This window comes from Coloeus monedula (genome assembly GCF_965178545.1).
Source record: "Coloeus monedula genome assembly, chromosome: 15".
Taxonomy (NCBI): Eukaryota; Metazoa; Chordata; class Aves; order Passeriformes; family Corvidae; genus Coloeus; species Coloeus monedula.
Window position 1 is genome coordinate 9,720,286 of NC_138795.1, and position 14,926 is coordinate 9,735,211.

The window sequence follows — 14,926 nt, forward strand, 5'->3', positions numbered from 1 at the left end:
AGACGACGCCCGCTCATCCGAACACAGCCGAGTCTATCCGAACATAGCCGAGTCCATCCGAACACAGCCGAGCCCAGCCGAGTGTGTACGCCGCGGGCGCCGGTGCCGGAAGGAGCCGCGGGGGGCGGAGCGGGCGCAGCCGCGGGTGAGTGTCGGTGTCGGTGTCGGTGTCTGTGTCTGTCGGTGTCGGTGTCGGTGTCGGTGCTGCCTGAGTCCCGGAGCACCTGAAGCTCGGCGGTGGGTGAGTGGGGCGGGCGGTAAGGGGTCTGTCCGTCCCGGCCGGTGGGAAAGCCGGGCGAGCCCCGCAGGGCGTCGGGCCGTCCCCGTGTCCTGCTGAGAGCGGCCTCCGTGCCGCGGCTGGGCCTGGCCGGGGGTCCCTGCGCGCCCCGAGAAGCCGCGGCCTGCGTGGGGCCACGGGCAGCGCGCCGCGAGGAGGTTGGGGGCGGGCGCTCCCCTCCCTTCCCTCCTATCCCTTCTATCACCTCCCTCTTTTTCTCCCCCCAGCTCAGCCCTGGGGGCTGCTCGGGCCGCTGGGAGCACCGTCCGGTCCGTGAGGCTGTCACGGTGCTCGCAGGTCCCGAGCAACGCTGCTTCAGTGGGTCTGAGATGGTGAGGTGCGTTAAGTAACCCCATAACCCACAGATGCCCTGCAGCCTCTCTGGGCAGCCATCTGCCACGTTGTATCGACCTGGCAATACTTGCTTGAAGTATTGTTATTTCTTCAGAAGTTACTGCTTTTAAGGGTTTTGTTCATAAGTCAGTGAATGGCTGCCGCAGCCCTGCAGTGAGGATGTGCTCTGACAGCTGGGCTTTGTGAGCCAGGGCTGGCTAAACCTCTGCATCAGGTGCCCTTAGGAACTCGTGTGTTGTGGTGCTGTGTTCACCGGTAAACTCTGCTGTCTCGAAGATGAGTTGCTGTCAAAAATATTTTAAAATACTAAAGAAAGTCTATGCCATTACCTCATTTTTGAATTCTGTGCCTTTCTTTAGCTTTTAAAATACAACTCTAAGTGCAGTTTCAAATCGAAGAATAAACTGTGTTGTAGAATCTTAGTTTGTCCACTGAGTTTCCTAGGGATTTTGACTTTTGTTGCCTGTGGTAATATTTTATAATGTTGTGGTGATCATGTTTACATTCTAACTGAAAAACTAAAAATACACCCTTAGCAGTGGGCTTTAAGCTGTTGCTGACAGGTTGTGGTTGCAGACTGAACTGTGGCTGAGGTGCAGGTTTGGTGCAGTCAGGCTGGACTGAGATTTCTTCCCTGGCTCTTACTGACAGTCCCCACACAGGTGTAGCACAGTGTGTTCCCAGTTCATGCAAGAGCTGTTCAGCTTGGGTGTCACTGGTTGCTATTTCCTAATTGTTCTGTAAAGGCATTTAAAACTCTCTTTAAAAGCCTGATATTGTCTCCTACCTGAACTTTGTGAAGCTTTGGAAGTGAGTGCTGTCCTAAGGTTTGGAAGTGAAATGATGAATTTTTAGCTAGAAAAAAGCAAGTGGAGTGTAGGAGGAAAAAATTTCCTAGTTTTTAGAAGATAAAAGACATGTGAGTGAGTTTGCTTGCTAGTCCATGCTGTCAGCAGCTTTCCTTTAAGGAGGCTGGCTCGGTGTTACCAGAGCCACTGTGCAGGAATTCCCCACAGTCTCCAGGAAGTGAACCCATGTCCTTTGTCTATGGAGTGGTGGACCTGGCTCCACGGGAGTTACTGGGTGATGCTTTTCTGATGAAATAGCATTGACCAGGGTTGATGGGGTCATTTTTCAGTGGTAGACATGTGTCACTGAAGTGATACTAGAAAGTTAACTTCAGTAACTTTGTAGTGGAGACGCAGTGAGTTGGCGATGTCTGTAAAAGTAGTTGGTATCAAAGGACTGTCTTGGTCCAGCACAATTTTTCATTCAAAGCTTTCGTCTGCTTCTAGTGGATTATTTTCAAATCAACCCTTGAAATAACATTAAAATAGTATCTTCATCTTCATCGTGGCTTGTGAACAGTGATTGCTGAGTCTTCATTGTTCTGCTTTTATAGTGCTTTTAACATGAGCCTGAGCATTTGAGTCCGTGTATATTCAACAGCCTCAGCTCTTCCCTAAATTTGCTCTCAGCATAACAACTCTGGAAATCAGAGCAGAGCCATTCTGACTTTGTAATGCTTTGAATTGACACAGCTCTGAATTATGTAGTTACTTTTCCTGTGTGATAAGGGTAGATGTAATATCTCTGTTCAAATATTACCTGTGTGCCTTTACAATTAGCTGTCCATTTTTTTCCCATTTTGGATGTGTTTTCCTTTAACTGCTGCCAGCTGATATGAAGGTTATTCTGGGAGGATTTGGATAGCTCTGTTTCCAACACCACTTTTCTTATGGTGATGGAAATTGAAGCAGTATTAATGCCACTTCAGCTATGTTTGTAGAGTAATCCTGTTCTCAAGTTAATCATTTGATTCTCACCCCTTGAAGTTTTTTCTATGATGCATGAAGATTGTTTTGGTTGATGTTTTTTGTAAATCTAAGTGTAATAGATGGAACAGGTTAATACAGCTGAACACTGAAGTTATTCTCACCTCAGTAATCTGAGCACTTCTCTTACATCATGCTGTTTGCCCTGATTTGCAGGTTATTTGAGTCGATCATTTTCCTAAGCCCCACAGAGGCTTTTCTCGATTGGTATTTTGCTCAAGCAATAAATAAATCTGCTGACGTGTGTGTTCTGCCATGTTTGCTTATTCTTGACCTTTGCTTTTTAGCCATGCAAAGGACAGTTTCAGTCATGACATTGTGTAACTGGGTGTTTATGCATTGACAAGCATATTTGATTTGTATTCTTAAAATTTGTGCCTGTTGCAGCTGCTGTGTTGTTCAGAGTAATGTAGATGTGGTTAAAGGTTTCAGGGTTAGTTGTGGCGAAACCAAGACACCTGGTGCTTCGTCATCTGAACAGATTTTTTTCCAGTACAAGCAAATGTCATTTAAATATTCGCTCCTCCTCTTTCCACGTTACCTCTGTATGATGTACCTGTTGTTGCATAGCAAAGAAACTCTTTGTCATGAGTGCAGTTGCTATGACAGATGCCTGGATTTTGGGCTGGTTCAGACCTGTGTTTTGACTCCTGTGTGCTGTGCTCCAGGCTCAGAGCTGCCTTGAAGTGCTCTTGTGATGCCCCAAGGCAGCCCTGCAGCTTCTAAACAAATGTGGTGAGAACCTGTAGCAGTGTGGATGCCTCTGCCAGCTGTGCTTAGCAGTGCAGTCCAGTTTTCCCAGGGCAGTCAGACTCCAGAGTCTGCAGAGCTTATGCATTCCAGTAGGAATTAGCTGGCTAAAGGCTTCTAAGGATGTTGCCCTTTAGTCTTTCAAGAGAACTGAAATACTCACAGTTCACTATGTCAAACTGGAGCTTTCATTGTGATTTAGAGCACAAGTTTGATGAGGAGCAGCTGAGGGAGCTGGGGAGGCTCAGCCTTGACAAAGGAGGCTCATGGGGAAACCTCATCCCTCTCTACAGCTCCCTCACAGGTTGTAGCCAGGTCGGGGTTGGTGTTTTCTCTCAGGTGACAAGACAAGAGGAAACAGCTTCAAGTTGTGGCAGGGAAGATTCAGATTAGCTATTAGGAAAAATTTCCTCACTGAAAGGGTGGCCAAGCCCTGGCACAGGCTGCCTAGGGCGGTGGTGGAATCACCATCCCTGGAAGCACTCAAAAGTCCTGTGGTTGTGGCCCTTGGGGACTTGGTTTAAGTGTTGAACTTGGTGGTGCTGGGCTAACAGTTGGACTCAATGATCTTAAAGGTCTTTTTTAACCTCAATGATTCTATGACTATCCTCACTTTAGGTAATGAGGAAATTAAGATGAAAGCTAGGAAATTAATTGCTCATGGCTACACAATGAGCCTAGTACTGGTTCTCAGCTCAGCCTGCTGTTCTTGAATCTAAGCTGAAGGAATTCAGTGGGAAATATGGGGGTCTGGTGGGTTTTTTTTAAACAAAAATTTTGCATTTAAGGTTTGAATTGTGGCAGCCTGTGCAGGACAATACAGGAGGTCCCTGTCTTTGAAGGGTAATTCCAGTGCTTTGTGCTAGGTAGTTGTTTTCCATAACAAACCAAACAGACAGGTTCTGTGTGGACAACAGGGATTTATTTGGTATCAAACTTCTGTAGATTCAACTCTGCAAAACTTTTTCACCTCTTACTGCCTCTGCTTTGAACCCCAGCAGCTCCCAGGGGTAGCTGGAACACTGACTCTGCACTGACATCCCTCTAGTGCCCTCTTTGAAGTGCCACTTTTTCCCAGTTGAAAAGTGAAGATCCTGTTTAAAATCTTCAGTGGATCATCACACACTTTCAACAAATTGTACTTTGAATAAAATTATTTTTATTTCTTGCAAAGACTTCAGTCCATGTAGTGTTTTCCCAAGGGAGGGGAAAATCTTTGCTGTTGTCACTTAATTGGTCTATGATACAGTTTACTGAAACTAAATTGGTTTTTTATTTTTAACCCAGGATTTTGAATTACTTCTGTTACCTATAAATACTTTACAATGCTTAATGTACTGTTCTGACAGAACTTAAATGCATTATGTTTTCTCTTTATTTCAGACTATAAGATTCAGATATGTTCCTATTTGATTGGATTTACAGTGGTTTCAGTAGCGTATTGCAGTTTTTAGGTAAGTCGTTATTGTTTGAGGCTTTTCCTTTCTGCTATTCTTGTGTAAAATATCTGTTCATCTCTCTTATCTTCAAATAAGGCTGCTGGGTAAATAATAATGTTTGGTTTGGTGTATATTCAGTTACATTCAAACAAAAGTTTCACTTCCACTCCATCTTACATTAATCCTTAACTTCTTGAAAAAAAATTACATTTTCTTTCATGATCGTAATTGGTTGGACTTTACTAATCATACTGCATTTAAGCTGGTGCCATTCAATTGGCTTTTATGGATCTTCTCCTGATTTTTCTCTGCTGTAAAGAACTGAACTCAGTTATTTTAATTCAGTTGTTTTGCACATGAGGATATAATTTCAGAATCCAAATAGGAGGGGCTGTCTACAAAAAATTAGTGCCAGATATTGAAGCTCTTTCTTGTGTTCAGCAGTGCATTGTTCTGTGACTTTCTGTTCTGTGACTTTCTGTTCTGTGTCACAGAAATTAGTGTGAAACTTCACTGGCATCTGCTCAAGAGCCTCAGAAAGTTACTCCCCGGACAAAAAAGTCTGCAATCCATATCAGTTCAAGGTGAAAAAAAACCCACAACCAGGAGGAAAATTAATGTTAGGATACTAAAAAAAGGATCAGAATTTGCAGATCACATAGGTAAAAAGCACAATTTTCAAGTTCAAAGGATTTTATTGAAGTGGTCAAAAAGCATTTGAGGCTAAGAAGTCATAGCAAGCTGTGCCATCTACCTTTAATCAGTTGAAAGTTTAAAGTTTTGCACTGAATGTCAGACCCTTGGCCTGCTATCAAAATGTTAGCCAGTGAAATTTTAACTAAATTGACTAATCTTTCTTATCTCCTCTTCCTTAGCTGTGCAGTGATTACTGCACACTGGCCTGCTGCTCTTCCATTCCTGTGCAAGCAAAGGCTAATTCTGCTGAAAGACAGAGGAGCTTGAAGTAGCTCCCTTTTATGTCCCTCTTTTTCTAAGAGAAGCACTTTCTCTTTGCATTCTCAGTTATACTTACAGTTGAAGAAGGCAGATCATAGCATTTGGGAGGTGCCCCACAGTTCCCTGTGCTGTCCTGTCAATAGGCTGATGGGTTCACTTTAGGTCGAGCATCTTTGCACAAGTATACTTTTGGAATGCACAAAAACATTTTTTAATTTATATGTATATATAAAATCTCTGGTCTTGGTGTAGTGTAGCCAATAGCTGAAGTATGGCTGCTTCTTAGTCTTGTGTTTCTCTGAAAGACAGTTGGGAACTTGAAATGTTTTGGAGAAGCCAGCAACATCTGTCTGGGAAGCAAAGACTCCTGGATGTGCAGGCTGAGAGTGGCAAAAATGTTACTGTTTTCCTATAGGTTAGTAGAGTTTTGTTTAACTCATAAGGTGAATGTGAACTGGAGTTACTCCTGTGATGTAAGTTACTATAGGAAAATGTTTGTCCGCTTCTTCTTTCTCTGTAAACATTAACACTTTCTCCTCCACTCTGTAGTTTAATAGTTAATATATATATGGGCGTGTGGGAAGGTGAGTTTGGGAAGTAAGAGTTGTTGTATTTGAAAGAACTGTGAAGACACTCTACAGGACCTGGAGTAATAAAGATCATTAATGAAACAAGATGAGGAATAGGAGAGAATATTCATTCCTGCAAGTTACAAAACATGTCCAGCTGGAATGTGATCCCTTAGATTGGCTTAAAGGCGGAGGGAGAGGTGAGCAAACAGCAGCGGTGTAAAGGTCTGCTGGGCAGAGGTACTTCTGCCCCTGGAATGCTGTGGCATCAGTGGGGCTGGCTGAACATCCCAACACACATGAGGATAGCACATTAGAGAAGATAGGTTTTTTCAGTACAGAACAGGATTGATTTCTTGTTTTTAAATTTAATTTATCTTAATCTTTTACTTTGAATATCAAGGAGTTTGAAGCAATGAAAACTAATTCTGGCAGAGGATACAGTGTTGACAAGTTGTAAGAGAATTACCCTTTGATAATCTCCAATTTAAGAAAATATGGTGTTTGTGTTTTATACCTCTTTCCTCTCCTTCACAGCAACTGTTGCATTTCTGGGGTTACAAGTGGAGGGGGAGAAGAAGGGCAGAAGGTATTTTTATAAAGATGACAATCAATGAAAATAAAATTTCTTATTCCTGTTAGGAGAGCATTGTCGCATGGGAACCAGTGTGTCAGAAGTGCCCTGACAATGCCATTCAGGATGTAGCCAACAGTTTTCCTGGGGATATGGGTGAAAGTTACTTTTTGTCCAGATGATATATTAACCAATATTAAAGAATTCATACACAAATTATGATTACTGATGTTGAATCCAATTTCTCCATATTATTCTGATTGAGGTCTGAATTTTCTTTTTGCCTCAGACAAGTGTTTTGCTGTAATTGGAGGTAGCTGAACAGAGTTCAGGTTCGGGATGGTCCATGGTCCAGAGCCTCCTGTTAGTGCTGGGTCCGCACCCACCTCTCCACCACCTGTGAGCAGAACTGCCCTTTTGCTGGGGCAGAGTAAACTACACTGGTACCATTTAGTCCTGTTCTGCCATACTTTTTCTAAGATAATCCAAACGCATTTCCATGATTGACACATTCACACCAGCTGTGTGCCTCTGCTGCTCCTGCCAAGCATCCTGTAAGCTGCATGTTACCTGGTGCAGCAGGCTTGTGGTAAGTGGAAATGTAGTTTGTACAAGTAGGAGGACATGGATAAAGGGCACTGATAAAGGTGTGGTGGAGTTTGCCTGGTCTGTATTTTGTACCGTGACTGTAACACTTTGTTCTGGGGAGCAAAATCATCTCTAGTACTCCTGCTGGTTGAACTGATTATTCACTAGGTCCTTCTTTGTTTTAGGACTGTACAAGAAATCAGGCAAACTAGTGTTTCTTGGACTGGACAATGCTGGAAAAACTACACTACTGCACATGCTCAAAGATGACAGACTGGGACAACACGTCCCCACGTTACACCCCAGTAAGTTAATAGTGCTGTTCCTTAGCTAGAAAGCATTTGAAGGATTGCAAGAAAAGCAGGATCTGATTATACATCATAAGACCACCAATCTAACTGGGGAGAAACAAAGGGATTTTTGGGATTGCAATCCATGGACAGTTCAAGTAATCTTAAAAAAAATGTGTGCAGGATAGTTCAGTGTGTTATATTTAAAATTAAGAGGTGAATAACAAGCAGAACAATGAAGCGGAGAGTTTATACTATAGAAGCTGTGAGAAATAGAGGCTTGCAATTTTTGGGAACAGCTTCTCCGAATAATTGGAAAATTAATGTTTATGTCTCAGAGGTTGCTGTGCAATTGTTATCCTGGTAACCTTGCAGGACAAAAAGTTCAACACAGGTTGAAAATGTGGATTGGGGAAGTCCAGTAAGGAGGTGAGAAATTGGGAAAGGATGTGAAGAGGAGAAACCTTGAACGGCATTGAAAACAAAATGCCAAATGCAAAATCTTTTTGGTAAACCAGATGCCAGAGCCAACTGTTGTTTTTGTAATATGTAGGGATAAATAATGTAGGAATACTCTGCTGTATTGTAGATATTTCACACATGCTTTAATGGCTAATAACATTTTGGTGATACATGAATGTGCCATTGATTCTGAGAGAATGTATTACTCTCATTTTCTTCTTGAATAACAAAATACTGTAAAGAACCAAAAGAAAGTAAAATCTATGTGCTAGAAGGCCAGACTTTTCCAAAGCACTGCATAATCTTCACCTGGAACATAATTCTGTGTATTTCCAGCTTCAGAAGAGCTGACAATTGCTGGGATGACTTTCACTACCTTCGACCTGGGTGGACATGCTCAAGGTAAGAGTGTATGTTGACTCACCTAAGCTCACTGAACTGGGCTGGAGTTTGTTTCCAATCAGAAATACGGCCCTGCTGCAGAGAGTGACTTCCCACACTCTTCTGTGGCAGCATAAAAGACATTGGCTGTTCTTTTGCCCGTCTCCACCATTTATCACAAATCCCAAATATGATTTGGCAAGAGCTGCAGTAGAGCAGAAACTTTTGACTAATAATATGAAGAGGAGTTCTGTACTTTGAATTCCTTGTATTTACCTTTAAGCTTTGCGCTTCAAACTTACCTTTGTTGACATAATTCTTGGGGAAACAAAAACCATTTCCATACATCAGCATTCATGTAGGATAGAACAGTGATAACATTAGAGAGAATGATGATTTTGGTCTGTTATTTCAAGCTTTGTAAAACATGACATTGCATCCCAAAGACTGGCCAACATAGGCTAAGAATGAAAATCAAATTAACAAACCCACCCACACCTGTTGCTTCTTAGTTACCAGTGTGCATTGCTCTGTATTTGGGCATCATTTCCTTTTATTTTTAATTCTTATTTTCCCTGTAGCTCGCAGAGTGTGGAAAAACTACCTGCCTGCAATTAATGGCGTTGTGTTCTTGGTGGACTGTGCAGATCATGAAAGATTGCTTGAATCAAAAGAAGAACTTGATGTAAGTTTAAATACGCTTTTGAAAGTTTGAACTTCTAAGAACTAAGCTCAAATACCCAACAGACCTCTGCTGTCACCTGCAAATGAGTAGTAGTGATTTGACCTTCTGTATTCTAAATTAATCAGTCCTCCTTTCTCCATTCTTTTGCAGTCACTAATGACAGATGAAACTATTGCTAATGTGCCTATCCTAATTCTTGGGAACAAGATTGACAGACCTGAAGCCATCAGTGAAGAGAGGTTACGAGAGACGTTTGGTCTATATGGCCAGACAACAGGAAAGGTATTGCTCCTTTTCTTCTTCTTTTTCTTTTTTTTTCCGGTGGGTTTTTTCTTTGGTGAGGTTTTTTGCTTAGGGAGTTTGGTTGCCTTGTTTGTGTGTTGACTCTGGTTTGCTCCAGCTATAAAAAATAAATGTTTTTCTAATTTATAAAGTACTTAGTATATAGTAACAGTATATAGAATTAATCCTGGGGTCTCTTTTTGTGTGTTAGATGTATCCCCACTACAACTTCTTACATCATATTTAATGCCACATTTTTTCAGAGAAAATGTATTTCTATCTAGAATAATTTTTAGTGCTTCAACATTCTTACACACTATTTTTAAACAGTTTTCAGAGGCGATAGTTACAGAGTGAATTATAAGAGAAAACTGAATAGAGTATTTCAGTAAGTGACTTTTCTCATTTCAAGTACAAGCTTTAATAATTTTCCACTTAACATATCTAAAGCTTAAGATAGATTTACACCATTGTAGAAGTCTAAGTTTGTAGGTTGTGAGAAAGAAAAAGCTCCTACTGGCATCAGTAGCAACAAGGCAGAATTTTAGTACGGATCTTTGTGATACTTCAACTCTTCTTAAAGTAGAGTTAATACAGTGCTCTTCTTGTGAGCATCAGAAAGAGGGTGCTCCGATGTCCTTGGCCCTTGGAAAGACACCTCCCTGCAGCTGACAGAGTTGTTCCACTGTGGCTTCCATCCCAGCTCCCATTAGCTGACCAACTCTGCTGAGGGCACCTGCCTTGCAATTCCTCTTTGCTTATTCACTCTTAGGTGCCTTCTTTAAAGTTCAGTGTCAGTCAAAGTTTAGGTCAGGCAGGAACAAATCTTTAGTTCCTTGTTTGATGCATTTTACCCTCTTGTTTTCTGGTTTTTACACCGCATGTATTTGATGAAGTATGAACAGCATTGTGAATCTCCGTTTGAACAGCAGCTTTATTGCACTGTGGTGATCTTGGCAAGCAAGCACCTTGCGCTCTTGCTTCGTTCAGTCCTAAAATTTGTAGCAAATGCTTTTTTTATCTGGTTGGAAAACTGTTGCAAACAGAGTAGGGAACTGTGACTGAACACCAAATATAAGCTCTGAAATTCTCTTTGCATGTTTGCTGTTCCATTCTGGTTTCACATACTTCCCCCTCTCCAGTGTGGATGCATGTGAAAACGCGCATAGTGTATTTCTTGTATACAAGTTACTGAGATTAAGGTCACATGTTCTGGTCTCTCTGTGGAGGTGTCAGGCCCAGAGAAGCTGGGGATGCCCCATTCCTGGAAGTGTTTGCTTAGAGCAACCTGGTCTAGTGGAAGGTGTCCCTGCCCATGGCAGGGGTTTGGAATGAGATTAGCTTTAAGGTCCCTTCCAGCCCAAACCATTCTGTGATTTTAGATTAATTTATTTTTTAAAATTACGATATCAAACACAAGTTAAATAAGGGCATTCCATATACGCAGATGTCCATATAGAACAGATGTTGTTTATAAGGGAACTGTAAGGGAATGTTTGTGTCTCTCTGCAGGGCAGCACACCACTGAAGGACCTGAATGCCAGGCCCCTGGAGGTGTTCATGTGCAGTGTGCTAAAGAGACAAGGCTATGGGGAGGGGTTCCGCTGGATGGCCCAGTACATCAACTGATCCCTGCCAAAATCACGGCACATCCTGGCCCGGGTCTCAATGTTGTCTGCTCCTTATTTGATCACTCAGTGTACGTAACTTGAATTCATTTGACTGTTCAATTTTAAAAATACACATTTTTAGCTAATTATATCATTGATGCTAAATTGTAAGTGTGAGGATTGCAAAATTATTTCAAGCAAGTTTGTAAGTTTAAATACCACAACCTGTGAGCTTTCTAATCCCATGCAACATCCTTTTGCAGCTTTTAATTTAATGAGTCTCCAGCACCATTTTTGGTCAGAGCAACTTTCCAGTACAGTATGTTTGAATGCACTTTTTAACAGCTGAAAACGATGAACATGTGAAAAATATTTAATGCTTATGTTAAATTTTTTATGTACTTTTTTGAAACTGGTTTTATAACTTTAGAGTATATAACCATCTTTCAAGGAATAATAAATAATTAGCTGATGGATAATTGCATGATGCCTTACAGTTTTCAATAATACACTTTCTTATGCAACGTCATGCAATAAATTTAAATCCAGTTTTTGGCAACTTTAATGGGAAATGCTTCGTTTTAATGTGTCTTAACTAGTGAGGCTGATCTGAATACGTGGGATATTTTCCTGAAACACAAGCAGGCCACAAAGTAGTTTCATTGTAGGTTAGAGTAAGGTGGGTTTTTTCAGACTACTAAATTGTATTTATTTTAGGATTTTGCATAGTAAAGGAAAAATCTAATGTGATCCCCTTGTAGTTACCACAAATACAAATAGTGTAAATTAGCTGTGCCAAAGTAAATCTTGAGCTAATGACAAAAGTGGTCTTAATCTACTGGTCTCTTGAATTAAACCCCTGATGTGACACAAGAATTACAGTTTCTTTCTGAAGAAATTAAGAATACCACTGCATTAAACATCCTGTTTCCAATTTCTTCAGTTTTTGGGTCTGCCAGAAGACGTGCCACTGAAATTTCCAGGAAGAAAATAGGTTGCCATTGCTGCTTTTGAAAATTTACCAGCTTGCACCCTTTGGCCAGTTTTATTTTTGGTATTTTGAGCTGGGACAAGACGGATTCTTTTATGTGGTTTTGCCTTGAAACCTGGCTAGTGTGGCAGCTGCTGGCTGCCCAGGGGACTTATTTCTGGGGTAAAATTCGGTCCCTCTTTCCAGTTTCTGACTGCTTTTCCCTGCTTTTGAGTGTTAGTTCCCCAAGGAGAAAGCAGATAATCTTTGAAGAAAGATTTTTTTTTTTTTAAGTTTTTTTGTTTGCTTTTGTTTTTGTTTTTTGTTTGTTTGGTTGGGTTTTTTTGTTTGTTTGGGTTTTTTTGTTGTTGTTGTTTTTTGGAGGTTTTTTTGTTTTGTTTTTTTGGGTTTTTTTTTGTTTTGTTTTTTAGGGTTTTTTTCCCCAGCAGATTTTATTGATGCTGGCTGGGAGCTGTGGTTGGTGTTTCCATGTGGTGGGCATGTTTTACTCCTAATTTGCCAAATGAAGGTGGGGTTTCAGCTTTGGAGTCACCATTTCACTATGATGGGTTTGAGTTTCACTGTGTAGTTTGTTTTCTCCTTGTACAACTACAAACTGCAGCAAGTTGTACTGAATCCCTTCTACATCCTGTTGTACATCTTCTCCAAAATACTTCAGGCCTTATGTTTCCAATATCCATGGCAGCAAATGGATTTCTGACTGGTTTGATTTCACAAATAACTTTCTCTTGACCTCTGGGGTTGATTTAAAGGCTGTAGGCACAAAGCAAATAAATGAGACCTATTCCTTGCCTGAACCTGAACTGGTATGATTGAATATTGATAATCAGTTCCCCACAGTCCTAGATTGTGCATCTGAATAATTCAGAACCTAATATAAATTGTAAATGAAGTTTATTACTGTAGAATCACATGCAAAACATTAAGCCCAGTTCGTGTGTGGTGAAGTTCAGTATGATGGTATTGGATGGCTTTTCCAAATGACCAACATAGAGAATTCTGCATTTAAACTCGTGCTCAGCTGTAGAGTGGTGTCTCTGCTGCATAAATCCAAACTGGAGGCAAGAAGTGGCCTCTCACCAGCGTGTGGACAGTGTGTATCTTTACTACCTACAGCCATTATGTAGGGGATATGCCTCTTGTTTTTTTCCTCTAGCTTTTCCTGATGATGTTTATAATGCAGAGAACCACAGCTAAATCACTAGATGGTGTAAATATTAAAAGTACTACTTGCAGAGTCACATTGTGGTGTTGATGTGAGAGATTTGGCACTGTATTGCCTGTGCTTATGGAAATGAAGCTGGAGGTGGAGATGTTCTGCTGCACTTCCACAGGCTGAGCCATTGCATGGGCATGGAGGGGTCCTCTTCACCTGCTCTTCCAACCAACCGTGAACAACAGCAGTAAAGAAGGGGGTAATCCTATTAAAAATTAAAAAGGAAGGGAGGTGATGGTGCTTAAAAGTGTGTGTTAAGAATAACTCAGTGTTATGGAACCACTCCTGATTTCCTGGTTCCTGCTGTGGGATGGTGGCTGCAATGTGATTGTAATAAGGGCATGAAGAAACCTGGATCTTATGTTATCCACCTGGGTATGTTGGAATAGCTGATCAGTGCTCAGTGAAATACAAGAATAATCTTGCTCTGTTTCATTTCATTCAGCAGAGGAAGGACCTTTCTTCTGTAGTTTACATTCTGTTGTGCACATGAGTGTGAATGAGTGTTGTGTGTCTTTGTGTGAAGACTTCATTAATAGACAAATATACTGACGAGGATTTTCCTCGTGGTTCTCATCCCCACCCCCTCCATACCTCCCTGGCCATTTATTTCTATTTTATTCCTATGACTATGTCCAGTCTTGCTTTTAAAAAAGCAGTGTTCACATTTGGGTCTGACTTACATGAATTTTTTTTTTTTTTTTGCACTCTTGACTATGCAGATTTCAATTGAACATCACTTTAAAGAATGTGAAAAAGAAAACTCATTAATAAAGATGTTATTTATGAATTGTGTCATTTTCCTTTTACATTGCAACAGTTCCTTAAGAGAAATGAATGCAGATTTCTAAGATCCTAATAACTACTACTGACAGTGGCCTGCATTTCACAGCAGTGACCCCAGTTGCTAGCATCTCTGGGTTGAATAAGATTTATTTTGCTTGGATGTAATTAAAATTGGGGTCTAGTATGTATTGTATAACTGAGAGGTGATTGCTGTATTTCAGTCTTGGTTTAATAAATTTTTCAGCAACAATTACTAGCATTGGAGATGGGAAAGCTCTCCAAGCTTTCTCATTTATGCTCTTGCCAGATCAGGATTATTTCTGTGTTCCGGTCCTGTCTATGATGTGCCAAAGGTGACCTGTGGCATTCACTGGAGTACCCACATGCATGGAAGCTTTACTGTGTTTTGATAATTGAATTTGAGCATCAAATAGACTATTTGGCATTCACTTATTTGTAATAATGTCAGTTCAGAAAAGTGATGGAGGTGGTCTCCAATCCCAGTGAATTTACAGGTCTGCTGGAGGTCAAATTGTTCTTCTCTTTGTCCTGTCAAAGTATTTGGTTTTTACCAACCAAAGTCCAGTGTTTTTGTTGACTACAACATGCTCACATTTAGGTCACACAATTGTTAGTTGTGGACTGAGGAGTTACATTTAAGCCTCATCCACTGGAGTCAGTGGGGACGTGTAACTTCCTTGCACTTGAACAAACCACTCTTTGCACTGGTGTTTCTGTTCTGAAATGTGAGTGCTCTAAATGTTTGAAAGCGTAATTTATATAATAAACTGCAGAAGAAAAGCTAAAGATGAAAGTGTTTGACATGTTGTTAATGTGTTTGTTATTATGTTGTCCCATCCCATGTTGGAAATACAAGTAT

The 14,926-nt window shown here is 41.0% G+C and overlaps 1 protein-coding gene across 3 annotated transcripts; it reads left to right on the top strand.

Moving 5' to 3' along the window:
- The first annotated feature begins 3 nt into the window (after window positions 1–3).
- Window positions 4–11,975, top strand: SAR1B (secretion associated Ras related GTPase 1B). Of its 3 annotated transcripts, none has more exons than XM_082291296.1 (7): window positions 4–145; window positions 4,600–4,670; window positions 7,529–7,648; window positions 8,432–8,497; window positions 9,058–9,161; window positions 9,312–9,443; window positions 10,956–11,975. In XM_082291296.1, exons 2-7 carry the CDS (start codon window positions 4,616–4,618, stop codon window positions 11,070–11,072), a joined length of 594 nt encoding a protein of 197 aa, XP_082147422.1. In that variant the 5' UTR covers window positions 4–145; window positions 4,600–4,615; the 3' UTR covers window positions 11,073–11,975. The 3 variants fall into 3 exon arrangements, with proteins under 3 accessions (XP_082147422.1, XP_082147421.1, XP_082147423.1); XM_082291295.1 differs by having other exon boundaries at window positions 144–241; XM_082291297.1 differs by lacking the exon at window positions 4–145 and adding an exon at window positions 192–237.
- The last annotated feature ends 2,951 nt before the right edge of the window (window positions 11,976–14,926 follow it).